This window comes from Numenius arquata, chromosome 18 (assembly GCF_964106895.1).
Source record: "Numenius arquata chromosome 18, bNumArq3.hap1.1, whole genome shotgun sequence".
NCBI lineage: Eukaryota > Metazoa > Chordata > Aves > Charadriiformes > Scolopacidae > Numenius > Numenius arquata.
In genome coordinates, this window is record NC_133593.1 from 3,779,697 (window position 1) to 3,807,605 (window position 27,909).

The 27,909-nt window shown below is 44.6% G+C and overlaps 1 protein-coding gene across 1 annotated transcript in view; it reads left to right on the top strand.

The window, feature by feature from the left end:
- The window catches only part of MYBBP1A (MYB binding protein 1a), a 62,516-nt gene that overhangs the window by 18,072 nt on the left and 16,535 nt on the right, over positions 1-27,909 (top strand). The window contains exons 21-24 of the mRNA XM_074160664.1: positions 108-219; positions 2,748-2,879; positions 4,697-4,765; positions 27,738-27,851. Of these exons, the coding sequence (XP_074016765.1) occupies positions 108-219; positions 2,748-2,879; positions 4,697-4,765; positions 27,738-27,851 (427 nt within the window). The remainder of the gene's footprint in view (positions 1-107; positions 220-2,747; positions 2,880-4,696; positions 4,766-27,737; positions 27,852-27,909) is intronic.

Consider the following 27,909-nt stretch of genomic DNA (forward strand, 5'->3'; position numbering starts at 1 on the left):
AGATACAGGATAAGCTCCCTGCATCACTTGACCTCTGCCCTCAGGTGGCTTTGCAGTGGCACTGTGACGCTGTGGTAACTGCTGTGTTCTCCCTTTTTGTTTTTTAGTGCCTCGTTATACCTCCTCAAAGTGTTGAAAGGAAACACACCCGATAAGTCATCAACTCTTCCTACCCCTCTGCCAGAGAACCACAGTGAGACCACCCCACAGGCTTCTCAGGTAAGACAGCAGGCTGCTCTTCAGGCAGTGGTTTTTGCAAGTAAAGTTGCATTACCCCCTTTCTCCGAGTGGGCCATTCTGGGTGCTTATTGAGCCTCACTGTTCCTGCTGCCTCCAGATACCTGTCTACGTGATTTCTTTTCCATAAAGCTGTCACATTCCCCATCTTCTGGCCCTCACTCTCCTGCCTTTGCAGTGTCTACTCGCCCATAGCCACCAGGGGCTGCTGATGTACAGCGGATCCAGGTTAATTTCCGAAGAAGCCTAATATATATTTATCATAGAATCATGGAATGGTTTCGGTTGGAAGTGACCTTAAAGATCCTCTAGTTGCAACCCCCTGCCCTGGGCAGGGAAGCCTCCCACTAGACCAGGTTGCTCAAAGCCCTGTCCAACCTGGCCTTGAACCCCTCCAGGGATGGGGCACCCACAGCTTCTCTGGGCAACCTGGGCCAGTGTCTCGCCACCCTCACAGCAAGAATTTCTTCCTGATATCTAAAGAGGAAACTCTTTCAGTTTAAAACCATTACCCCTTGTCCTGTCACTATACTCCCTGATCAAGAGTCCCTCCCATCTCTCCTGTAGCCCCAGGAGAGCATTTATGCTGTTCTCCTGGCTGATTTGCTATTTTTTCCATTAGCCTCTTGGCAGTCACTCTGAGTTCTTTTCTGGGAGGGTGCTGAGGAGCAGGGAGGCACAGGCCAGTGGTGGATGAGAGTGAACTCCTATCTCCGAGGTTTGGGCTGAGTTATCTCAGGTTGAAGAAAGTGTGGAGCAGCCCTGATTTCAGTGGTAGTTGCTTGCAGGGAGTCTTCATCTGGTTGTGCTGTGCGTGTCTGTTACTTGGGGAGCCTTATTCTCTGGTTTCCTTTCACCTACTGTCTGCTGAATTTCACAGGCCTCTGAACTTGGGTGACCCTATATATTGGGCAGCCCAGTCCAGTCACCTCCACTAGAGATGTAGTGAGTAGTGTTTCACCAGCCAGCCTGATACTTGTCTCTGAACCTCTCAAATTGTGTGCAGGAATTAGGGCCTTAATCCTGTTGACGTTTTGTGGGGGAGGAAAATAAACAGGGTTAACTCATGACAAGGGAGGGCTTGGAAGTTACAAACACTGAGATATTATTAGTGGCTGAAAAGATAGCCAATGTTTCTCAGGCTTAGGGAGAGATTGAGAGTTAATCCAAGCAGCTCTTGTTCTGTGCTGGGCCTTTCTGGAAAGAAAAACAAAGTGGGAGATCTGTGGGGAATATAAACATCGTACTTGACATTGAGGCTAGAGTGAGACACGCTTCACAGCATCCTTGTGCAGATTCACAGGGAAGGCTACTGTTCCTGTAGGAGCAGAGCTGTGGTTTTGACCAGGCAAGGACACAGCCAGCAGGGAGTTGCTGGTTTGAGGGGAGTGACACTGTTCAGTTTGTGTGATGCTGTGGGGGCTGACACTGTGTTGAGGCTGGGAAGGTTTTGCAGTGAGGAACCAGAGGCAAAGGTGTGTTGTGTTTCCAGTGTGTGGTGCTTTGTGAGCATGATCTGGAGCTTTTCAGTAAGCAGGAAAGTGGAACTAGAGCAGACCCTATGATGCAGTGGCCAAATTTGTGGAAAAGCCTATTACTATAAAAGAAATTTTTTACACTAAACATCTACGTGAGGAGGAACCAATTTTTTTCCCTGCAGATGCGTATGTCAAATAAGTGCTAAGTATAGACAGGAAAGTATAGGAAACTGTGGTCATATATTTCAAGATCCATCTCCCCTGTTCCACTCTAGCCTGTGTTCAGCTGTAGAAGCACCGGGAGTTTGACGTGAGAACGGGACACAACATTAACATGGCTTTAGTTTGCTATGGAGCCATGGAAAAATTGCTTGGGCGGAGATAAGCAAAAGGCCCATCCACTATTGTGAAGATCACAGCCTTGACATCCTAGACCTTAATTTTTCTTTCTTCCCATAAAGCTGTGCTTCCCTGGCAATATGAGAACAGTCAGGAACATCGGGATGTGATGCTCCACACTTAGCTCTTCATTCCCCTCTGTGTTGTTAGTTTAGATCTATACAGCTTGTGCAGGTCTTGGCTGGTTGCTGCATGTCTGGGTTTCTTGTTCCCCACCAGAGGGGGATGTTAGAGCATTTACACACTTCTGGGATTGCTGGCTCCTTGATCAGGCCTGGGGCTTGTCTGGTGAGTAGTTTTTGAGTGCTCTGTGAACCTAATGTGTGTTAGACATGCCCACCACAAACCCAGAAGCACAGCCCCCCTACTACATAGTGTATGTAGGCTTACTAGAAAGCTGTGCTGCCCTTCACTAACCTGGTCCTGCGGCTATTGGTATTTGGGAGACCATGTTTGAGGCCCACTTTGTCGTTTCTTTGTGGTTCTGTGTTGTATCTTGTAGGCCTGTATCGTATAAGCTACTCAAGAATATCTAGTTGTTGGAAAAATCTGTGTGCATTGGTAGAAATTAATTACTTGTGATTCACCCTTGTGTTTCACTGGAAACTTTTTTGTTCTGCTTTTTCCCTCTAGCTTTTGAGCACAGGTTGTTTGGATATGGAGAGGGTGACTGCATTATATCGGGAAGCACTGGCACAATTGTTGACTAAACGGAAGACTGCCCTTACAAGCTCCATGTTCCATGATTTCTTCAGTCGCTTCCCAGTAAGTGTGGCTGGTTGTGTGGTATGTTACCTTGTGGTGGCTCCAAAGTACGGTTGTAATTCTGGGGAAAGAAGGGAAAGAAGCTTCTCCACTTTACTGCAGGCTTTTAAAACTCCTGTAAGATTTCCTAGGATCTTCACCTGCTCAGAGTCTTAATAGTGCATGCTTTGATAACAACGCTGCAGGCGGCCAGGATCTCATTTGTGGTTTGGATTGGGATACTGCATGGAGAACACAGATAAACAGAAGGCTGCTCTTCGAAGCATAGCCTAAGAAGCTCTAACTTTTTACCAGTCTTCAAGACAAAGTGGATGAGCGAGGTTTGCACATAGGCAGAAGGGGCTGGCTTGTTTAAACAGCTAACGTAGCTCCTGTCCAGCTTTGCTCTGACTGCATGCTTGGTTTATCAGTTTTCTTTCAAAAGGACTGTAGAGCGTAGAGGCTAATTGGAATCTAATCTACAAGCTGGATGTTCAGACAGTGTCAGTGTCTGAAATGTGTTTGAGGTATTTCCTGCAAACTTGACCTATGCCTGGAGCTGGTCTCTGCTATGAGGACAGCCAGTTTTTAAGAAACAGGTCTTGAGTCTGAATGTCATACTGTTCTTCAGGGATTTTTTAGGTCAGATTGAGGTAGAAACAGTTGCCAGAAGCCCTTTCCCAAGAGCTTCAACCTGACAGGAGGGTGGGAGGAGGCATAGGCTTGTGTAACTGGGGGAAGATGCTTTCAGACTCTCAGGGAATCCATGCAGGAGAGAGTTCTCTTGCATAGCAGGTTTCTTAGGACACCAGCCCACGCTGCCACCCACATAAGCTAGTGAAATAGGGGGAAGAGAAGGGCTGAGTGCTGCCCACATGAACAGCAAGCTTAAGATCCCGTCTGCAGTTTTCTAGAGCCTGTGGTTCCCATGTGACTGCTCCTTGCAGAAATGCATTTTAAAATCTTTAAGCTCATCCCTTTTATAAAAGAAAGGTAATGATATACACAGACAGTGGCCTGTTCAAAGCTGCTAGAGCTGTCTGTTCTTTTAGTAGTCTTCTTACTCCAAAAAAGAAGCCATTTCAAGTGTTGTGGTTGGAATAACCATTTGCACAGTATATCAGTGCAGCAAACGGCTGTCCATGCTTTGTCAGGGCCAGACCTTCTAGTGCCTGACAGACATTAGAGGTACGCCTGTAAGGTATTTGCAGTCCAGATGCTTTCTCTTTTCTTGTGTCTGGATTTTTTGTGCCCCTCAGTTTGGAAATATTTTGCCTATAAACATAGAAATTGGTGGAGGGATTCATCAAGCTTTCTTGACAAATACCCCTGCTCTAGAAAAATTGTTTTGATGAAGAGTAGAACCTTAAGGTAACCTGTCTCCAGCTACAGTGGAGTAAGACAGTTGTTTCTGGCCCCTTTAGCATGTGGGTTCATATCTTTCCCCAAGCTCTGACATTCTCCAGTCTAACTCAGCATGTTCTCCTTTGCCTCTGGGACTGTTCCTCTGCACGAAGTGAACTGCCTGCCTAAAGGATCAGGCAGATGCAGACTTAAATCAAGAACCAGGCAGAACACAGGAGGTGAAATCTTAGCCTGTTTTTTCCAATTTAAGAGTTTTGCTGCTGATTTCCTTGTGATCGAGATTTCACTCAGGGCTGGTGTGAGCAAAGCTGTTAATTTTCAAATAAGCTGTTGCTGATCTCTGGGCACTTTTCTCTCTTGTGGCATTTTCTTCTCACTCAAGCAGCTGTGTAAAATGTAGACTGTTTTGCTCGAAAAACAAACCTGTCTGTCAGCAAACCACTAATAAGAGACTGGGTCTTTCTTTGTTACAGATCATGTGTAAGCCATTAGCAGATACTCTTGTCAAGTGTATCACAGCGGGAGCCAGGCAACATCACCAGGTAAGAAGGAAAGCAAACAAATAAAGCTGTATTAAATAGTCAATTGGAGAAGGCACATAAGATGAAGTTTATTGCTGCCTTTAGGGCTGTCCAATTTTGAGAAGTGGGCTTCCTGGGGGGGAGAGCTTTTGCAAATCCTGCCTTGCTGCTTCAGGTGTGTGACTGAAGTTGTGGTAGCTTATATAGTCACAGTCACGGGGGTTCTTCGGTAGCATCTCCTTTAAAAACTGCCTGCAGTTTTCAGGGTTGAGGGCCTGATTGATGTAGGGATTGTCTTCAGTTGCTTATTCCTTGATTACGTTCTTGTTGGAAGATGTTCCTCTGTATTAATGCAGCGTGTTGTAATCCTTGCCTCCTAATGCTACCTCAAGGTTAGCATCTTGAGTCTGTTCCACGCCTTGCCAGCTGTCCTGCATTTTCTAGGCCATGTGCTTCTGTGCCTCGTTTAAAACCACCTGTACTATAGATCCGATTTTTGATAGTTGATTGCATGTGCCTGACTAACGCCAAATTAGTGGAGCCTTATCAATAAAACATTGCAGGGTGAGTGCACAGCTCACTGTTGCATGAGCAGGGAATGAGGCCTGTCTGGATTTTCACTGCAGTGGGGGTGCCTTCCACGCAGTTAATAACCAAAAACCCTTTAGGCCAGTAGCATGGTGTCTCAAACTTTTCCCCCCCTAGCTGTAACATGCATCTGTCCCCTGCAGAGGTGCATCCTAGACTGATCTTTCTGTTTCATAAATAGCTGTTTTATTGTTTCCATTCATTGGAGGGAGTGTGAAGGGATAAGTATGTGTTTACAGTAAGGCTGCTTTACATTGCCACTGTAAACTGAATTTCAGGCTCCTTTACCCAACAGGAATGGCTCTGATTTAAAGAAGAACAATAAAAGAGAGTGAATTAAGCTATTACTAATTTCAGTGGATAGAAATAAGGATGTTTAACACAAATAACAAACAAATTAATTGTAAGGCACATACTTGATTGTATCCTCAAGGGACCAGAACAGCATCCCAAGCAGACAGCTTCATTTATGTGGGTATCTTTGCTTCCCCACAGGGAATAGCATTGTCCTTCTTTCACGGCTTCCACAGTTATCTGCTCAAGCTTTGTTTCCAGAGCCTGTTTATCTGTGGGTGGGGGAGGAGTAGGGGAGGCCGTGCAGTGTGCTGTGTGTGGGAGACTGGGGAGAGAACATGGATATACTACTGTTTAAACAAAGGCAACACAGAGAGTAAGCTCTGTAAAGCCTGTGGAGTTTGGAGTTGCAGCTTTATGGTTTTTTGCACACTGCTTCCTTTCCAGGAATTCTGGCTTCCCCTCATCAAATTTCCAATTTGCCATGTTTCAATTAAATTTTCTCACTGATTCTCAATGCAAGTGTGCATTGGTGGTATCTTGGGGAGTAGAGGACAGGCTAGGGGTGTGTGTGACAAAGTTATGTGGTGGGTAAAGCAGGAGGATAACTTATCTGGAGCTTGCAGCTCCCAGCAGCCTCTGAGGGAGTGAGGTGGAGGGACTCAGCTACCAAAAAGGGCTGTCCTAACTCAGGGTCCTGAAGTCACCAAAGTTCTCCTGACACTCTGACTTTGGCCAGCCCCCATGGTTGAGAGGTAAGTCTCCCATTTTCAGCCCCTGAACATTGGCTTATAATCATTAAAGTGGCTTAGTCCCAGAGGCATGAGGCTTAATTCCCCTTCTAACACTCCTATTATTAATGCTCATCGTTCTGGCTATGCCTGCTGCTTCTGTGTGAACAGCTAATCCCACTGTGATTTTGACTTCTTGGCTCTGCAGATCCCTTTGGCAGGGAGTCCTCGGGGCTGTGCTGGGTGGGGAGAGCTGTGCTCTGCATGGGAAGGTGGAGGCTCACAGCTCTGGCCAGTTGTTTCGTGTTGGCTCTGGCCCAGCAGGGCTGCTGGCTGCTCTCCCAGCTGGCCTGGGGGAGGCTCTTCCCAAGGGGGTAGGAGAAGTGGACGCATCTTCAGGTTGGGTGGTTTTGAACAAAAGGAAAAGTGGTTCATGAGGAGGATGTAAGGGGGGGTGTGTGTGTGTTCCTTCCTCCTCACCCTGAATACATGGGTGTTTGTGAGAGCAGCATGGAGATGGGGAGTCTGTTCCATCTCTCCTCCCAGCAAGACTGGTCCCTGAGCTTTTTTAAGGCCTTTAAGGCAAGATCTTGCCACTGGTGTAGATGTCCGGCTCTTGCTTCAGGGGTCTCTGCTCTTCCTGGGGCCTCTAGGATACAGTCAAACTTGATCACTAAGTGATGGCCCCAGACTAGCCTGGTTGAGGTGATTTGCAGCACGTTTCCCTGTGTGCTCAGTAGGCCACACAGTGTACAGCGAGGCCTGGACCTCCCTGGGCTCCTATCAAGAAACAGCAAACCCAAACTGTATGTGAAATGTTAGAATCATAGAATCATAGAATCGTCCAGGTTGGAAGAGACCCTTGGGATCATCGAGTCCAACCAATGTTGTTCCTGTGCCTTCTGTTGTGGGCTGCTGCAGGTCTGTTGAGCTCAATTTCTGGGCTGTTGTAACTTGAAGGATCCTCTAGGAAATGCAGGAGCCGTTCAAGTGCCGCTCAGCTGGCGTTGGCTTGGGGAGGAGCAGTCTGGTTCTCCAACCCAACCGTTTGTTCTGACCCTGGGGACCTCGCTGTCTGGTGCCCAAGTGTTCATGCAGTTATGTCGCAAAACAGACATGAGGATGATTTGGCTGAAAACTTACCTTCCCCTTGCACACATACTTTTTTTTTTTTCCCCCCCTTTTTTCTGTGTTAAAACTAGCTTTGATCAATTCACTGGTCTTGTTCAGGGCACAGGGATAGTCAGTTCAGAGGCAAGAATGGCTGGGTGAAAGCGGTGATTTATTTCATCAAACCACAGCATTCGTTAACATGAAATTACAGCTTCTGTGAAGTATGAGAATATTGGAAAGCAGAGTTTGTGTGTTTGGACTGTTGGCTGTAGCTGATGACTTGGGTAACTGTGTCTTGCATTGCTGCCACCTCTCCGTGCATCCTGTCTCCCTCAGTTGCTCACCTCTAAAACCTAGAGAACATCGAACCTTAAGCAGCAGGATTGTGTCTGTAAAGGCAGAGGTGTTTGTAGTCATCGATGGGTGTTACATGCCTTTCTGGGAGGTGCGTTTCTTTGGTGTGTGTCATTGCTGTAGAGAAGGGCCTTTTGGAGATATCTGAAGGCAGGTGTAGTAGCAGAGGGTGCATCTTGATGCAAAGCTTAGCAGAAAAAAAGGAAGCTTTAGAACAAAAACTGTGGATGGTGTGACTGACACCAAGTCAGGCCTTTTCCTCTGACAACTGTTTCTACATTCCTAAAGCAGCAGTAAGGTTGTTCACCTCCATACTGAAGTAATTTGTGAGATAAAAAGAACAGCACACTGGGGGGTAAGAGATCTTAAGACAGTTTTAAACCCGGCTCACAGTGGTTGGGGTTGGGAGGGTTTCCTAGCAGTAAGCTCAACCTGTATAACAAGTTTTAAACTGGAAAGGTGAATTTGCAGTGGAGTTATTGAGACTGCACTTGAAACTGAAGCTTGTACTTGTGGCCAAGGTCTGTTCCTCTGATGTTACTCCTGGAGCGCGGATGCTTGCAGGAGACAGTAATCCAGCAGTTTCCTTGGAAAAGGACAGAGCTGGAGAGATTGGTGTCAATTGTGAGTGGGGGAAGGAAGAACAAGGGTTGCTTGACCAGGGAAGGGGGAGGGTGTCATCCCACCCTGAATTCACTTAGTACCGGTTGAAACCTGTACATCAGAAGGATACAAGATAAAGATCTGTGTGACACTGGACCTGCAAAATCACCTTGTTTCATGCAGTCATGCGTCTTAGCTGGAATTCTCGCCTTTTGTGAGACCACACTGACTGCAGGACACTAGGAATCATATTCTGCCCATTCAAATGCACTGTGACTCTGGCAGCTGGTGCTTTGAATGCTCAGTGATACCTGGTGGCTGGCCTATTTTTCCAAATCTGCAGTTCTTGAAGTGTGGAGCTAAAGAAGAAAGGCTGCTGTCCCAGAGGTGCCTGCGTGCAAGTTAAAATGTTTCAGGCTTTTAAAAAATGAACACACTAATGTTTGGCTGTCTTTCATTTATTGAACTGAGAAATCTGGTGGGTTTTGCTGTGGTTTGGTGGGTTTTTTTTTTCACTACAGTAGTAGTTGGGATCTGTTTCTTAAAGTCTTGCTGATCCTTGCTTTTCCCATATGTATCAGTTAAACCAATATATAACTTAAAGCTGCGCTGTCTTCTCAGAATATGCCCTGCCTCATGCCTGTCGTGTTCTTGCACTGTTGTCTACTGTAGCAAGAAGTGGATAGAAATTGTATCAAATTACTATATTCTAAGCAGCTTTTCAAGAGGACCTATAGTGTGTGAGAAGTATTACAAGTTAAAGAAGAAAGAAGGTGGTAAAGAATGAAAGCTTTGGGATAGTCTAATCCAGTTTGTTGGATGAAGTTTTGAGGACTGAGGTCCTAAAACTCAGTCACACCGACTGTGACCTTCTACTTGCTGTAGTGGCCAGCAGAAATGTCTTCAGTGGTAGGAAAATGGGACTGGTGCCCGCCTCACAATCTTTTTCTACATATAAGCAATTCTAATAGCTTTCTTTTACCAGGAAGGTGCTTACACCTGAGTAAAGTGTAGCTCACATCCCCTACCTGCATACGTGTGCTCTGAGTAGCTTAGGTGCAAATGACAGCTAAGGATATAGTCTCCAGTGATAAGACTGGTATGGGAAAATGACAGGTCATCAGAAATGGAGCTTGTGTTATACCTTTGAGTTGACCTAGAGGTAATGAATTGCATTAAGCTGCTGGCACAGCTGATCCCGTTGGCGGTGCACAGCCTTGCAGTTAGCCAGGCAGATGTGTGCGGCGCTCACAGGTGGGGAGGCTTGTGCTGCTGTCTTGACTAAGGATGTTGCTGTCAGTCTGATCTCTTCCACAAGCACTAAACACATTCTCTCAAGTTCTGTTTAGGGAAAAAAAAAAAGTCCGTGAGCTTGTTCTCTCTTCCTCCTTTCTTAATGCAATTTGATCTTACTACTGCAGTTGTTTTCTAGGAGACCATAACCTTCAAATTGCTTCCTTGAGCCTTGTTTCAGTGGGTGCAGTGTTGCTTTTTCAATACATACAAAAGGCTTGGTTTTTTGGCTTGTGCTGATGGACTGTAAACTGGGGATCAAGATGTGTTTAATTTAATGATTGTTGCATGACTCAGCTACATACCAGAACCCTCCTGAGCCTTAGGTGAGGAATGTCTTCCTGGTTTATTTTTAGCAGCATTAGTAGGATGAGCATAGCTACAGTAACAGTTCTGTAACTGTGCGCACTTGGGCTGTCCCTCTCATGCTGTTATAATGAGCACAAACCCCTTGGTGGTGCATTGTTAATTGTGATGAGGTTCTTACTGCCCCCCCCCTCCCCGGCATTCTCATACATGCTGGGGCTGCCAGAGGACTATATGAGTCCAAGAACTAATGCTTTTACCCTAAAAACTTCCTCTGTTAGTCTGAGGATCAAGTGAAGAAGGAAAATGTGTGGCTGGTTGCATTGTGGTACCCAGTGTTACTGCTGATGGCAAGTGCATACTCCAGGTGCCATCTCTGAACTGGAAACAGGCTGAAGCACAGCCTCTCTGGAAGCCTGGACTGGAACGACCATGCTTTTCCCTGAGAAATCCTGCTTGTTGACCCGTGGTATTGGAACCGGTTTGGAAAGGAAGGTTAGCCGCTACCAGCAGCAAGGTGTTTCCCCATCTCACTTGTACTGGGAGACACTTACACCACTTCTGGTCTGTAACATTGTCCTAGGGTTTAGGCAAATGATTTGATACCCATCCCTTGCTCTTTTCCCTTGGGAAAGGCACTAGGAGTGTACATTTCAACGCCATTACTAAGAGCCTTTGCAATTATTTTTGCATTGTGGTCATACATCAGTTTGAAAACATTCCTGTCTTCTTATTTACATTTCAAGCTATATTGATTGAGGATGTTGCAGTAGCTGGGAGCATAATGATGCTATATTTGTCCATCAAGTGAGTTTATTTTCTGTGACTTGGCTAAAACTCTGCAAAGCTGAGCAGAGCTGTCATGAAACTAATAAAAGTCATTTTGCTTAGTGTGGAGATGAGAATGGGCACTGAGACAGAGTTCAAAATGTCATCTTATGTCATATAGATTCATTAATATTTCAAAATGTGTTTTTATAAAGCAGTCTGTGACAAGGAACCCTTTAAGATCTATCTAATAGTGTATTTTAGGTAAGTTGCTAATTAATCTTGGTGCTTTGGCAGTCTCCCCAAAGGGATCAAGCATATATAGACATAATTTTACAGAACTGAAGCAATTCTGTGCCAGAGCTGCCATCACCAGAAGAGTAAAATATGATCCCAGAGTCCTGCCAAAGAGGTCTTGGCTGGCTGACAGTTATCCTTCTGAACGGTTTATGTCCTATGTAAATATCTAAGTTAAGAAGTAATTAAACTTTAATACAGCAAGAACAGTAAAAGCGTTGCAAAGCATCAGAAGGCAGCACCCCTCGGTGTGTGTGTGTGGGAGTGTTCCTCCTCGTGCTGTGGTAGCTGAATGGATCACTCCATTAACGCACTGTGCCTTGCCTGCATTCTCACAGCGAGCTTCCAGCAGGTGGTATAGGAAGGACTTGTTATGGAATATTTTGCATAAGCTGTTACTAATAATGAAGGAAAATAAACCTCCCCAGATAAGTGCCATCACCAGTTCAGCTCTACCTCCTTTGCATCAGAAATGAGAACTGGCTTCTGGTGCCAGCTAAGCAATAGGCCATGGCTGACAGGTACCATTCCTTCAAAGCATCCTCCCTCCCCTCACCAGAGGTAGGACACGCTGTGCCTGCATCCTCTGTGGAGGTGTCACTGGGGGGAGGGCTTATCCCAGGGTCCGGTTGAAGTGAGCAGACCTTCAGAGAGTGAGTTACCCACAGGCAGGGACAGCTTCTTGGGGAATGTGATGTTACAGTGGCTGTTGCTTGCAGACTTCTTCCTTTTTGTCTTCCTCTGTTCAGTCTGCGCCCTCTCTTCAATGAAGAGAAATCATTTGCAGCTGGAAAACGTATGTCACACTGACATGCTTTGGTTCCAGTCAGCGTCCTGTTCCTGTTTTTGTTTTGTGTAAGGAACTGGTCAAGGAGATCCTGTGCTTTTGCAAGGTAAAGCTGAACTATGGGTGGGCTCTTGCACATTTTTGAGCGATTTGATCATGAGCCAGCAAAGCCCTGTGACATGTACTAGCTCTAGGTATGTAAACTGTCCCTTGGAAGTCAAAGGGGAAACAGTTGAATGTGTAAGTGCTTTGCTGGGTCAGGGCCAGAGTGCTCTACGTTTTTGTGTAGAGATTTTTCATTCCTAGACCTTTAGGATGGTTGTGGATTATTGCATCCCGACCTTTCATTTTTGAGAGTGTTTCTTGCATTGGGAGAGCTCAAAGAAATTGTCTTCCTTTGGTGAGTTGGAGGACATTGACAGCATCTATAAATAGTCTCTGATGTTCTTTGGAAAGGTGTCTGATGCCATAGTGAAAACGTAACTCTCTCTGATGAACTGCTTTATAAGCCATGTTTCTGTCTCCCTTTCCTCTCGTTTGTGTGAGCTGGTTGAAAATTTAAAAGGATGTTTAAATTTTTCAGGTCCTCCTAACTGCATTTAAGCTGAGTGCTTGAAATCCTGCAGCATGAGTTTCCACTTATATTTGCACTGAGAACTTTGTGTGCTCGTGGTGTATTTCAGTCGAATGAGGGACCCTGTCACTGCATGTGCAGGGTCTCTTTGGAGCATTTTTGGTGCATGTTGTCAGCTGTTTATGTTTGTTTATTTTTTCTGTCATATCGGGTTTTTTCGTTGCAGTTCTTGGGGCCTTTTAATGGCCCCTGTGTCTTCTGCAAAAAGATAGATCTGTCTGTCTAGCAGATAGATGCCTGCATTGCCCACAAATCCATAATGATACCAGGCATTAATTGACTGGCACAGAGAAACTGCCCTGTTAGTCACAGAATCACAGAGTGATACGGGGTTGGAAGGGACCTCTGGAGATCATCTAGTCCAACCCCCCTGCCAAAGCAGGTCCACCTAGAACAGGTTGCACAGGAACGTGTCCAGGCGGGTTTTGAATGTCACCAGTGACGGAGACTCCACCACCTCTCTGAGCAGCCTATTGCAGTGCTCTGCCACCCTCACAGGAAAGAAGTTCCTCCTCGTGTTTAGATGGAACTTCCTGTGTTCAAGTTTGTGCCCATTTCCTCTTGTCCTGTCCCTGGGCACCACTGAAAAGAGACTGGCCCCATACTCTTTGACACCCACCCTTTAAGTATTTATAAGCGTTGATCAGATCCCCCCTCAGCCTTCTCTTCTCCAGACTGCAAAGACCCAAGTCCCTCAGCCTTTCCTCGTAAGAGAGATGCTCCAGGCCCCTAATCATCTTTGTAGCCCTCTGCTGTACCCTCTCCAGCAGTTCCCTGTCCTTCTTGAACTGGGGATCCCAGAACTGGACACATGGGCCTCACCAGGGCAGAGTAGAGGGGCAGGATAACCTCCCTCGACCTGCTGGCCACACTCTTCCTGGTGCACCCTAGGATGCCATTGGCGTTCTTGGCCACAAGGGCACATTGCTGGCTCATGGTCATCCTATTGTCCACCAGGACTCCCAGGTCTTTCTCCTCAGAGCTGCTCTCCAGCAGATCAGCCCCAAACCTGTACTGGTGCATGGGGTTATTTCTCCTCAGGTGCAGCACCCTACACTTGCCTTTTTGAAGTTCATCAGGTTCCTCTCTGCCAAACTCTCAGGCCTGTCCCAGTCTTTATATTCCACCATACTCAGTGCAGCACAACCAGGACATGAAAAAGCTCTTACTTGCCTCTTGATTCTGATTCTGGTGATATAGACTGTGTTTTTTCTGCCTGCTACTGTTCAGCTGATTGTGTTGGTGATCATGTAGCAAATCCTCAGTAATGGAGGAAACATTCTGGTCTATTGGTGGGAAGAAATAAGAAAATTAAAAGGTCACATAGACTTTAGTTGTTACTGTAGACACAGCTGCTGGCAAGAGCCATCCACGGTTGGAACTGAGCAGTAGCATTAACAGCCCTGCATATTGGATGGACTTGCTGAGTTTGATATATACCATACTGCAGTGATTTTCCAAGACTGAATAATTTCCAAGCCTCCTAAATTAAACTTGCCATCTGACACATAGGGAGTTGATAGTTTTTCAAAAGAGAGTGAACCACCCAAGTGTGTTCTGCTCAGCCTGACAAACACAGCCCCTTTGACTGTTGGATGAGGAGATACTTGGGTAGAGCAAATGGGAAAAGTTTGCTTGGAGGCAAGGTCATTGCCATGTGTTTAATAACAGCATAAGAAAAGCAGGAGGGGAAGAAATGTCTGTGGTTGTGATGAATTGGTGACTATCTCAGTCATATGGGCTCAAGTTATATTCATGCTACAAAACATTATAAAAATGTCAGGATAGAATCCTGTTTTGTTGAAGTTTTGGGTAGTTATTTCTGCTATATTTACAGTGACCTATTGGATCTTGGTTTGGAAATACTAGCAAGGGTGTTGGAAGGGTGTTTTGTTGGCAGGTGAAGAAAGATTAGGGCTTCTGCAGCACAAAATGAAATGCCAACGTGGGCTGTATTCGCTGACAAGGATGTTCTTAAGAGTGGTAGGTCCCTTTTTGTTGTTTTTGCAGATGGGAGAGGAATGGGGTTTGGCTGTTTCTGTTTCTACTTTCCCTTGGCATGTATTAAAATGCCATTCTGCAGAAGTTAGAGCACAAGAAAGGAGTTAGGATTTCTCTGCAGGATTTCTCAGCAACCTCCTCGCAGAACAGTCTCGAGCCACGTCCCTCTTCCCGAGGGCAATGCCTGTCCTGTCGTGGTGCTTCTTGCAGTGGATTCTGCAAAACGAGAAGATCTGCTGGCGAGCATCCGAATCAATGAATCTACAAAGTTCAACCCAGTACAATTTCCAACTTTTTTTTTTTTGGCTTAGCAATACTGTTTATTTCAATGTTCCAAGCTAACAATTTTACTGACGTGCAAGTACTTTTTTTTTAATACTGCTTGAAAGCGGAACTTCAATAGTTGACGTTTGAGTGAATTGGAATTCTAATTTCTCATTATCTGCTGATAAATGTTCTCAGAAGATGAAAACCTTTGTCCTTGCAACGTCAAGATCCATCTAGTGAATGGGGGACAGCAGCTAAAAGGCACACAGTGCCTAGGCAACATGGGTTTGTTTGGTTTTGTTTTTTTTTTGAATGTGTACTGCTCTTAAATCTCCTAAATTATTAAATTTGACTGTAGCAAAATCTCTTTAAATAGGCTGCATTATACGGTAGCTGCCTTCTGAATAGCCTAAGAAAATCCTATTGCGTGTCTCTCCTGAATCGAGGAAGATTGTCTTGGTTGTGTGGAGGAGACGTCTGGCTTAGGAAGTGCTGGGAGGAACAGCCAGGTGAGGGAACTGGAGGGAACAGTTTTGGTCTTGGTCTTACCAAGGTGTGCTGAGTAACTTGAGATGTCAGTGGAGCTTCTTGATGTTTGATAATATAACGTGTGTGTGTGTAAAATAAAAATGGACAAAATGAAAGCTTTGGGGATAGGTTGTTTTGTTTTTTTCAACAGAAAGCCAGGGTCAATAGAAAGGATTTTGCCCCAGCTGATTTTGCAAGAGGTCTCTTGATATTTGGTAATGTTTCTTTGAGCCTCAGCTACTGGAACATCCTGTGAGAATCTTTCTTTGATTTCTTAACAAAAGAGCATTTCTTGCTCTGGTGTTTAGAGTGAGGAGCTTGTGAAAGCGAAGTGGAAATGCTCCAAACTAAACAGGGCCGTATTAAGAAACCAAATTGTCTTAGATTTTTTTTTTTTTTTTTATTGTGACTTTGTTCTTAACTTGGGAGAGAAGTGTATTTGGGAGTGGAGAGGGAAATGGGCATATTTCCTGATTATTATTTTTTAATGTGGGAATGGAGAGGCTTGGATGCATTGCACAGAATCTGCTGCTGTTCTTTTCTCCTCTGGTCTCAGTACGCCCTATGGTGCCAATATTCCCCACCAATGTTTCAGTCCTCTCATTGGGCATTACGGAAAGAGCAAGAAAACATCAGTGCTCAAGGGCATTAATCCGTGTTCTGCTACTGATTTACCTTGTGTTCTTGTGGCTCACTTAATTATGGCATCTTTTTATTTTTCAAGAATTTAGGATAATAAGATATTGACTTTTTTTTTTCTTTTTGGAGGGAAACATTAAGACTGATTGGCCTTTCTGATATGGTAAGTGGTTACCCCTGGGAGAAATAAATCTCTGTGTTCACCAAAGCAGCAGACCAATATATGGATTGTTCTGTATGGATTGCTGTGTCTAGAGGGTCTGCTTGTTGGCCTCTGGTGAAAGAAGAGCACAAGGTAAATAATGTCTTCCCCAGCCCTGAATGCTCACTAGCTCTGTCTTTGTTGTATGCAAATAAAATATTCAGAAACTAGTGTCTAATACCATCAGCCAGGCCTGGCCCAGGAGTCCAGTGTGTTATTTTATATGTTCTTTGTTTTGACTGCCCAAATGTCCTGCAGACCCTTCATCTCGGGCAGAAGGCCAGTCAGTGAAGCCCAGGATTTACTGTGCAGATACCCTCTGAAAAATTGCGGTGTCAAGTCGTCTCCCTGTGTGCACTGGCTCATCTCTACTGCCTTTAAAATCTAGCAACATCTTATTTCTGTCACTAGTTCTTGTTAGATTGTGGTGACTATAGGATGGAACTTTGATATTTTATTTTTTTTTTAAATTACTTTTTAATGATTTCTGTCGCCCCTCCTTCCCCAGCTGCCAACAGAAGGAAGCAGCTCTCTGTGTGCCCACTTGTGTTGGGCACAAATGTCCTGGTGCAGTGAGCAGGCTCTCATAAATGGGTTCCTCTGGTCAGGCGAGTATAAGATGGGGCATAAGATGAACATCCTCCAGAGCACTGTTTGCAGAGGAGTCAAGCATCGAAAAAAAATCCACTCCTCAGCAGCAGTGGAGAGAATGTGATTTGCAGAGTCTCTGATTAAACAAATTAAGTAATGATGTTTTAGGGCATGAGGAAGCCCGTATGTAAGTGAATACTGTATATGTGCCCTGGTCTGCAGGCAGGCAGCCCGGCATCTTGACTGTTAGTCCTGGGCTTTCTGCTGGCTCAAGTACATTTTAAAAAAAATGTATTGGTGTGACTTTGTTGGTGAAAGCAGTAACTATTTTTACCTGTAGGGCTAAGGCTGACATAACTTGTTTAGGTGCAGCTGCATTATATAAAAGTGGTTTCTATGGGGTGTAGCTCATTCCACATTTCCAGCCAGATTGAGCGGTGGTGGTTTAAGTGCTTGTGTCTTGCAATAGCTGTTGTCATGTTGTGGAGGAGGAGGATGTGCCACCGTAGCTAATGTGATAAAACTTCCTGTAGTATAGACGAGTACTCAGTAGCAGCAGAATAACAGCTCATCTGATCGATGCGACAGCTGCTGTTCAGAGCCTTGGGAATAGTAGTAGAATTGTATAGATTTCTTAACTTCTCATTGCTGCTGCTTAAAGCAGGACATCTGAGCCACGGGTGAAGAGGTTTATGAAGGATAATAAAAATAAAGAGGAGAGTGGAGTCAGCAGGAGGGGCAGAAAGATGGAGATTTCTTCACAGTCAGTTTTTTCTCAATTGCTGTCTTCCAGGGAGTTTTGTTCTTTTTCAGTAAGCAAGGTAGTAAAACCTCAAATGCAAAAGCAGAACTTCTAAAGTGGGGACCAAGACCTGAGTGCAGCACCATGTCCTGTGCATTTGTTTTTTCCCTACTTGCAGATGTTTTAGCAAGAGATTTCCACCATCCCTGAGTCATTGCTGTTGAGTCTCTCTCATGGAGGTGACACCCAATTCTCCTGCTACCCAGCAGGTAATGAGCAGGTGATTGCTTTTCCATTTTTTCTGTTGCTGAGATTAGTGACTGACAAGTTGGCACAGGAAGACATGGACCTGTTGGAGTAGGTCCAGAGGAGGGTGGTGAAGATGCTGTGAGGGCTGGAGCCCCTCTGCTGCGAGGACAGGCTAAGAGAGATGGGGGGTTCGGTCTGGAGAAGAGAAGGCTCTGGGGAGACCTTAGAGCCCCTTCCAGTCCCTAAAGGGGCTCAAGGAAAGCTAGGGAGGGGAGTGATAGGATGAGGGGGAAGAATTTTAAACTGGGGGAGATTTAGATGAGATCTGAGGAAGAAATTCTTTGCTGTGAGGATGGTGAGACCCTGGCCCAGGTTGCCCAGAGAAGCTGTGGCTGCCCCATCCCTGGAGGGATTCAAGGCCAGGTTGGACGAGGCTTTGAGTAACTTGGTCTAGTGGGAGGTGTCCCTGCCCAGGGCAGGGGAGTTGAAACTTGATGGTCTTTAAGGTCCCTTCCAACCCAAGCTGTTCTATTATTCTGTGATTCTATGATATGTTCCAGAAGCTTAAGAGGACACACAAACCCTTGTGCTTGCAAACTGCTGTTTAGCTTGTTTAGAAACTAGCTAGAGAGAGGGATGTTGGCTGTTTCAGAGGTTTAAAAATAAAAGTTAACATAAAAACCCAACAAACCCAACAGAGTTCATTGATAATTTTTTGCGCTAGCAGGCCTAAAGAGATCATCTACATTATGATGATCAAATGAGCAAAATGTGTCTCATGTGTGACAGTTATTTTCAATGTGCTCATATGCAAGCTGTTGTGAGTTGTTTAAAGGTTCCCGGATGGAAAGCATCCTGATGTATCCGCAGAAATCTGCTTTTTTACTAGGAAGGAGGAACAGGTACAATCTACTTTGCATGAAACTGGGTTGCAGTGCAAGGTTGGCTTATTCTAAAACACTGAAAATCGCAAGAGCTTGATCATCTGGGATATTTGGTGGGAGCACACCGAGTAAGATTGTCTTTCTCGTCCAAGGTAGTAAAATATGATTTAGGTGTCACTTAAATGCTTTACGTGTTGTAATTAACTAGCCTTGCAAATTTTTTCTTATCCATTTGTTGCAGGAATTTAATTTAAGCTGTAAAATATCAGCTGTTTTGATGACTTTTTGGCAAGGAGAATTCTGTTCCTGGGCTCGTAAATCTCCAATTTGGTGTATTTTTGGCAAGGCCGGCTGAGAGAAGGCTGGGAGGAAACTCCTTTCTTGCCTCGAGCATGGTGCTTGGTGCAGATGGAAGGTGTGGGAGCAGGGGGTAGGGGTTGAGGGGCAGGGGGGGGGATTCTGCTCACTGTTTACTTCGACTGCGTTATTGTTCCTTGTCTGTTCCCAGAGGCAGGAGGGCAGATTTACAGATTTGCAAAGGTGCCTGGTCGGACAACTTCTGTGCTGGCCAAATTGTACCCTGCTCATGTTCTCAGACAGCAATATTGGACCCTGTCAAGGCTGGCTGAGGGGACATCTTGAAAGAACTGATTGATTAGCCTGAAGACACTGGATTCAGGAAATCCCGAATTCAGCTCCTGATACACGTGATCGTGCAGCAGAGAGTTTCATGGTCTTTCCTGGGCCAGCATGAGCTCTCTCTGATGCTGCTTGCAGGCACCAGGGGTCTGTGTAGTGACGGATAACACGGCTTTCCTGCTGAGAGCCGGCCTCTCCTGCTGAGAGAGGCACCGCGCTGTGGCAGTGCTGTCACGCAGGCCTGGTTTGCCCGTGTCCCTACAGACAGGAGGATCTCTCATCCCGCCTGCTGCAGCGTGGTGCACAGCAGGGCTTCCAGCTCCGCAGGAGCCTGGCAGCATCTCCAGGCCAGGCAGGACAGAGGAGGCAGCCAGGAACAGGGTGCAGGAAGGGCACTCCCTGGGTCCCTTCATCGGAGGGGACAACAGGGTAAATTTGGGTTAAAAGTAGATGAATTTAGAATGCTGCCTTGGAGCATTGGCAGCACATTTTTAAACCAAGAAAGAGTATGGAAGTAGATGTTCAGCTGTCCTGGCATGGGCAGTTCTGTGTAACCAAACATGCCAACCATGTTGTCGTGATTTATCGTGGTGTTCCCATTTATCCCGAAAGGTGCTAACACTTGCCACTCTGAAATCCTTGAGATAGCGGCTAAATGATAATTTTGGCTTCGCTGTTTGTGTGCGCCTTGTTTCAGCAGTGGTGAGGAAGTTAAAAATCAATTTTTGGTCTCAAAAATAGTTTTCTTAAGCCACAGCCAGGACTTTGCCTTATTCTCCCTTCCCCTTGAATTTGAAACATGTACGGAACGTGTGTGTGTGTGCACCATGTGTGAAATACTGCAGTTACAGCTTGTGGATTGAGGAAAATGGATTTGGCAAGTGTTTATTAATCACCTCTGGCTTTCACTTTTTACATCTAAAGCCTTCAAATAAGTTTTGTATGTTTTAAGTAAATAATTGGCATTTGATGCTTGTTCAGTGAGGATACTTCTTAAGGATCGTGAAGGATAATTTTTTGTTTGTCCTTAACTTAGGAAGGATTCCTTTTTTTTTTTTTTTTTTCCCTTGTCGTCTCCCCCAGAGAATTTGCAGCTTGATCCTGTTGAGGTCAACAGGCTGTGTGAAACTCCAAACTTTTAAGTTAAGTCACAAGTTTAAGTCCTCTGTTAAGTACTGTCATGACAGTCCCTAGCCAAGAAGACTGTCTTGCCTGCAGTGTTGGAGTGCTCAGGCTTTTATAATTCTGATTATAATATGTCAAGGGACATTAGGAAACTTGCATGTACTGCCTGCTGTGAACTTGCTGTACGAACAGGGAGCGCCACTGTTGTGGGCCTTATTCTTCTTTCCCTTTCATAATTTACCCTTTTGAATAAGCTTCTGGGCTGTCCTAACTTGGGCTCTGCCTGCCAAACTGTATCAAACAAACTTGTAGCTTATAGGCTCAGAAATGCTCAAATGCACGGAACAAATGTGTTAAGAGAAATGAAAAGGCAAGGCCTGAAACTCAAGACTGCTCCGTTGGAAAGAAAGGCTCCAACTCACACTCAATGTAAATGTAAAAATAGAATAGTTGAGGTGTGGGAGCAGAAATGGGGATAGATTGGCACTTGCTTCATGGCTTTGCATGCTACTTATTTGTTTCCTTTTTACAAAAGCTTCGACAGTAATTGGAAGAGGTTTTGCTGTGGTGCTCTGGTTATCCTGCCCTGTAGTGATAAATGACAGGTTATTCTCTTATAACCAATAGTCCTGTCAGCTGGAGCTTGCTGTGGGTTTGGGTTTTTTGGGGGGGTTTGTTTGTTCTTTTTTTATAAGACATGTAACAAGTTGTAAATAGCTGAGGAATTTATTTTGTAGTTTGACTATTTCTTAAAAATCCGAGAAAGCTTATTTAGAATTTCCCATATTCTTGGCATATGTTCTTTTATCCCAGCTTCCCTGGTAGCATTTGTCACAAATGCAGTATGTGATTCATGCGATTGCAGTCTCAAAGGGCTTGGTAGGTAAGAATTTCTAGAAGTGCAATTATTTTTATGCCATATCCCTATGGTTGGAGAATAGTCTTAATGCTGAGGATGACATACTGAGTGCTGCTGTTTTATAAGGTGTGCTGGCGCTGAATCCCATGTGCTGGCGGGTCAGGTTATGCTGTAGCTTTGTTGCTGTAGCTTTTATGCCAGAAGGGAGACATCAGTGCTCTGAAACACCAGTAGCTTGTGTGGTGTGATACCACCTGAATATTTTTGTCTCCTGGACTTCCAAGAGCAGAGAAATGATGATGATGCTAAAGCTCCTGATGCTTCTTTGGTTCTAAAAATATATTTGAGTTGCACAAACTTGTAATTTTCCAGGTAATGTTTTATTTTTATATATGTTCTATGTATATAAAGGGAAAAAGAAGTCTTGGCATGCTGGTGACATGCTCCATCTTGTTGAAACTGTGACCATGATGCAAAAAACAATAGGCATAAGTTGGGGAAAGTCCATCTTGATGTCTTTGGTAAGCATTTAAACTCCCCACTGCTTCTGTTATAATGTGCAGGGAGGTCTGATGCAGCTCAAATATTGTCCTGGATCAGACCTTTCCTGTCCTGCCATGTGCTTCAGGCCAACCAATTAAACTTACTGCTGCTCTCCTGGAAACTGGGAATGCCAGAAGGGAATTTGGAAGGGTTAATCAGCTGTAGCCTACGAGCTGCTTTGAGATCATATGACAAAATAGCTCTGTGGAAACTCAGATTTGGTGTTTGGGGTGTTGCAGTGTGTGGGCACATCTGCTTGTTGCTCCTGGGATGGTGGCAGTGGGTGACTGCTGATTTCAGTGTCTTTTCTCAGGGGAGTGTGTCTCTGTGGTATCTTTTTTTCACTTGCTTGGAAAGCCACCTCCAGCCAGCCTCCTGAAACACTTAGGGCTGAGAAAAGCATTTCTTTTTGCATCAGAAACAAGTATCTTCCTATTAACGGTGTGCTTTTCTTTGAAAAACAAGCCTGAATTTAGGTCATGCTTTCATCTCTTCAACTTTACAAACAGAATCTGTACATCATTGCAAAGGCTTGTTTGTTTTTGGCTTTTCTCTTTCACAACTGCAGTGATTGAAAGACACCTTGATCTATTCCCCTGTAGATGGTGAGTCACCTGCATGGCTGCTCTTCTCACCTACGTGGCTACTATGCCTGGGCTAGATATTTGCTTTCGATAAGAAAACAGTGGCTGAATTGGTAGGGGTTAATCTGTTTCTTGCCATTTTAAATAGTCAGGCTGCGTGTCCTTTCCTGCGAAGGGTAAAGGTGGGTTGTATAACCCAGAAGCTCTGCCAGCTTGCGCTCCTTTTTAGCATCTAAATAAGGTAGGTGAGCACATCTGGGAATTACCAGTTACTGCAGGGAGCACGTTTACTGTTTCAGAAAGAAATCTTGACCGTTTATACTGAATCACATTTTGTGTAATCATTGTAGATAAGGAAGAAATAAACAAAGCTGGCAGAAAATCACAGGGTCAGCACTGCAGTTAGTTATTGTTTGTTCTCTTCTCCCACATGGACGGATAATGAGTGTTTCTGCCTCATTTAGTCCTATGGTTGATAGATATATGTGGGAGTGTATGGATGTATCTACTATCCCTGCTTGAATAGACTTCACTTTTGTTTAATTTTTTATTATTTTTTGGTCTTTCTTTTGAAAAAATAACATTAAGGAGAAAATGTTTTAATTAGGCAGCCGAGTGGCTCGAAGGGCACAGGATGGGCTGCGGCATTCTCCTCCACCCGTAATAAAAAGCTCTAATGTGCCTGTCAACTGCTTGTAACTATTCTCACGCATTCTCATTTCAGAGATTGTGCACGTGGGGGGCCGACAACTTTCGCTTCTGAACTGGACTGGAGTTTGGTAGCTGGGACGTAATGGGTCTTCAGCTATTTTTGTCTGTTTGTGAAGTGTTGATAATACTTGGCTCTCTCGTAGGGCTGTCATGAACGCAGCAGGCTTGATTTGGGACTGAGAAAATGCAGAGAATTCTCTGTGATATTCTTGGGAACATTATTGTCCTGGCAGCCTCCAAAAGTGCCAAATGCTTGTAAGAAATTTAAAAAAAACAGTCATGCTGGGGAGGGCAGGAGGAAGAGGGACAGAACTAGGTAGTTGTTGAGATCCAGGATTTTGTGGAAGTACTTTCCAAACTTCGAATTGCTGCTGGTCTGTGAGGTGATGGTAAAACATGCAACTGGTCCCTGTATCTTGTATAAAAGATGCGTTGTGGACATGTTAAGCGTAAATGATGGACTGTGAGAAATTATGGGGGTTGCTGGTGTTCTAATGCAAAAGATTTGAATTAGCTGGGGTGGCTCTGCTCCTCCTAAGGTGTTCCGCGTGTGGCCCCGCACGTCAAAAGTCCTGGTGGGGGAGGTAGGAGTTGGTTGGCTGTGTAAGGTCAGTGCCTCCAATGAACAGGTCCCAGCTGCTTCTGAGGAAGGAATCAGCTATGTGATGTGTGTGTTGGGAAAGTTTCCTTTTACTACTGTTTCTTTTTATTACTGCTCAGCAAGGAGAGGGCTTGTGTCTTTGAGCACAAGCTTGTAAAATGCTGCTTTTTATCTTTTTTTAAATGTGTGTGAATGAGAACATGTTGCACATTTGTGTTCGTGTAATTTTCTTGCACATGTGTATTTTCTTGCATGCATGTGCACACAGAGTGGAGCCTCTGTTTCACAGGACAGAAAATAGGTAGATTTTTTGACTTTTTGATTTCTAAAGGATCTTTTTGGATGACTAGTACTGTCACAGGAGCACCACCAAACGGTAATGGCATGTGTTTTCAGAAGTGGCAAGCAATGGGAAGAGCCTCATTCTGGGAGATGGCTTGAAAAATCCTTTGAGCAGCCTCACTTTTTTTTTTGAGGGTGTTTTCATAAACATTGAGTGTCTGGGCTCCCAAAAATCAGGCTAGTATGATGTGTCAGGACGGGCAAGTAAGATGGCTTGTGGTGTCCCACTAGCCCTCTAAAGCAGGTGGGAGAGGAAGATGAACATTCACTTACAAATTCATAGATGTTCACACCTCTGGGTGAACACGAAGTAGAATGGGTTTATTTTCTGCTTCATTGTATGCATTTATTTGAGAAGATAAATCAAGGAAAACGAACCTCAGAGAGGGAGCTGTTCCTTTGTGACCTCAAGGAAACGGTTCCTAGAGATCTGACTCGCTTTGGGTTTTTCCTTGCTTTTGCAATGTGCTCATCCTTAGCCCCTCTTCTATTAGATGATAAAGCATGTGGTACCTGGTGAAGCTCCTGCAGGTCATGAAAGCAATTCCTCTTTGAGTGTTTAAAATCCTTTTTGCGATTCCTGTCAGGAACTATTCTATGGGGAGCTGTTTCATGCCCTACCAGCCAGTGGGTTGACGTTTCTCAGCCCTGACAGATGAACTTGTGGCTGAAAAGCCATTGCTGAGGACTGTTATGTTCCAAGGTGATGTGGTCCTGCTTGCTAGATTGTTTTCTCTGAGTACATTTACTTGTTAAGCAATCTTCTGGTGACATCCAGGACCCTTTTTCACATACTGATAGATGCTGTGAGTGAGGTTTGATGGTCGCATGTCTTTCTAAAGAAGAACCTTGGTGCCCTTCCTGTTTTGGTTTGAACTTCCAGAGATGGGATGGGATCGGTGGGAGGAGTGGGAAATGCTGTTTCCTACTGGGTTTACCCTTGGACTGGGGTTGAAGAACCGGGTTTTAGGTTTGGTTCTGCCCCTGATTTTTCTGGCTGACTCTGCTGACATCAGTTCCTCTCCCTGTGGTTTAACTTTCTCTAGATTTAACTGTGCAGTTTACTCTGGAAAAATAGGCTATGCGAGAGCGATGTGTTAATAAGTAGCTCTAGGAATAGAAGAGTCACTGACTCTGTGATGAATACGATAACCTTAAACTACAGCACAGCATAGTATTGGGCACTGAGGACCTTGTAATTATTAGTGTCACGTTTGCTGTCTGACCGAGATGTTCTTAAGCCAAATTCTATTTCAACCAGCAAGTAAATATTTTATTTTATTTTATTCTTTCAAATGAGAAAAGTTGTTCATGCTTAGTACTAAATTATCATTGGGTTAAAAAACAATCAGGAACCAAACGATTTTGTTGAGTACAGCAATAGCAATGTTTTAATTACATGAAACTCAAACCATATTTTCTCTTTGTTTGAATCTAATATATGGGCTGGAGGCGTGAAAGCTATGAGTGTGACAAAATTACTAAAGAGTGATAGCCCCAGCCAGGATTGTCGGATGACGGGGTGTTTTGACTTCCTCATTTACGACACACAGAAGGGAATGTTCGGTGGATTGTTTTCCTTTCTTTAAAATAATTTTCAAGCTTAGTGCTTACTGAGGACTAGGTCCTATTTGGGATCTGTTCTGTCAGTCCAGCATTTGAGCCTCCGGTCTCCAGAGTTCTCTGGAGAAGAAAGAACAAGTTCTCTTCTTGTTCCTTTGGATGGCTTTGATTTCTTTCCAGTTCTCTTCCACATTGACTTGCAGTACTCCCACCCACTGCTGACTGGTACTATTCCTGAGCAGGCCCGTATCACTGTGCCTCTGGTCCTCTGTTTGCCTCTTGAGGAAATCAGTAGTCCTGAGGTACTATCAGGGTGGCTTAACAGGACCCTTCTTTGCGCTTTGCACCCACTTGCAGTATGAATGCTTTTCTAATTGTCAAAGAAGAGACAGTGCCTTGAGGTCTGTGACCCTGCTTGAGCCTTTCAGAATGAATTATGGCCTTTCATCTACTCCGAGGGTCACGTTCTCTTTGTAATTGCACTGAAGTGACTTTCCACTATGTTTGGGGCATGCATGCAGACATGCCATAATTTGTTCTGTAAGACACAGCCTCCCCATAATTATAAGGAATATGTAAGCTTGCCTGCCTCGAATATGGCATTGGGGTGCTCTCTCTCATTAAATCAACATAAATCTTTTGATGTAGTCTCGTTGGTTCCCTGCTGCATTTTCTCCATCGAGTAAAGAACAGAATTTCTGTTTGTGAGTGAAAGCTCACTCCATTTGGATAATTCTCTTTGTTTGCCATACTGGTGCAAACTGGAGGTAAGCTTCCATAGACGTGTGACACAAATATGAGTGCTGGAATTATCTGATGGGGGACCTGTGTTCAGTGTCCTGTCCCTCCCAGAAGCCTGGAGTGTATTGTATAGGAAACGCAGACCTTCTTGAGTTCCTGAGGTGTCCTCTTTGCCTACAACTTTGGATCATCTTACTGCTTTCAGGAGATCCAGGGATTTCTTCTCTTCCCTCACTTCGAATTCTTCAGTAACTAGTTCCCTAAAAATGCTCCACTAGAAGCATGGGTACCATATGGCCAGTTTTTAGCCTCCTGCTACATGTTTTCCAGGTTGCTTTAGTCCCAAGGGGTATCTGGAGGCCAGGCTGGGTATCACCAGGCTGCAGTTTCTCTTGAGGCCTCTTAGATTTTGATTTCAATGGTGTCTTTGATAAAGAGTTTTACAAACCCTGCTCAGTTGTTTTCTGTAGGGTGGGTTCAGTTGCAATGTGTGGTTAAAAATGACAGCCCTTGCTTTCTTTGGATGAGATTAACCCTTGATGTAATTCCTGATGATTTTTGGTATTTATACCTACATTCAATTTCCATCTGTGCGATGGCAGCTAGAGGCAATGTTGTTTTTTTTTATGTGGGTAGAATTTGCTCACTAACTCCATGTTGCTACAAAAGTTTTTCCTTTAAATCCTTTAAACTATTTGCACTAATCCTCATTAGGGTATTCTGTGTGTTTCTGTCATTTGATTTTGTCTATTGCTGCATTTTTCTTGTACCTAAGAAAGCCTTAAAATAGGAATTTTGGAATCGAAAAGGACTTGTAAGAACACTGCAGATTACTGTTGGTTTTCTAGTGGCTACTCTTTTCATTGCTGTGTAAACGTAGAGGCTTAATGAGCAAGTCTGACTCCAGGGCAAGGCTGAGTGCTGCTCTGAACAGCAGTTTCCATCTAGGGTTCCTTTGAAACGAAGCATTTGCTAACCTGCCAGCTTTTATTTTTGTTTATGTGTGCCCACTGCATTCATCAGGGCACGGTAAAGGGTACAGTCATGCAAAGGGCTGCCCAAAGACTTTCGGAGACTGAATGTGATGCACTCAGAGCAGCTACTAAAGCATATTTTAGATATTAATGCTTAAATCTAGAAACAGCACGATCTCTCCACTCCCCTTTGACTTTCTCTTTTACGTATGTGCATTCGACCAAAAGCCACCACTCCTTCTACTGAGGAGTGACTCTGTCAGGGTCTAGAGAATGTTTTCTATCAGAGCGACATACGTGTTTGTGAGGACATGCAGCATCTGTAGCGTGGCATTCCCGGGATGCTGTGCTTGGCTGGTTGCTTCAGGGGGTATTTGCATTGCGAACACCTTCCCTGGAGAGTGCAGAGTTTCACGTCTCCTCTTCCCTTTCTCTTCCAGGGCCAGGCCTGTGTGCTTCTCCGAAGGGTTCTGCTAATTCCTGAGATTAAGCTCTTCATGACAGAGCAGGAGTGGGAGGAATTGATCAGAGAAAGCATCAACCAAGTGACAGAGGTAACAAGCTTCAACATGTTCAACGTACAGATAGCACCTAATGGGTGCTGCTTTTACC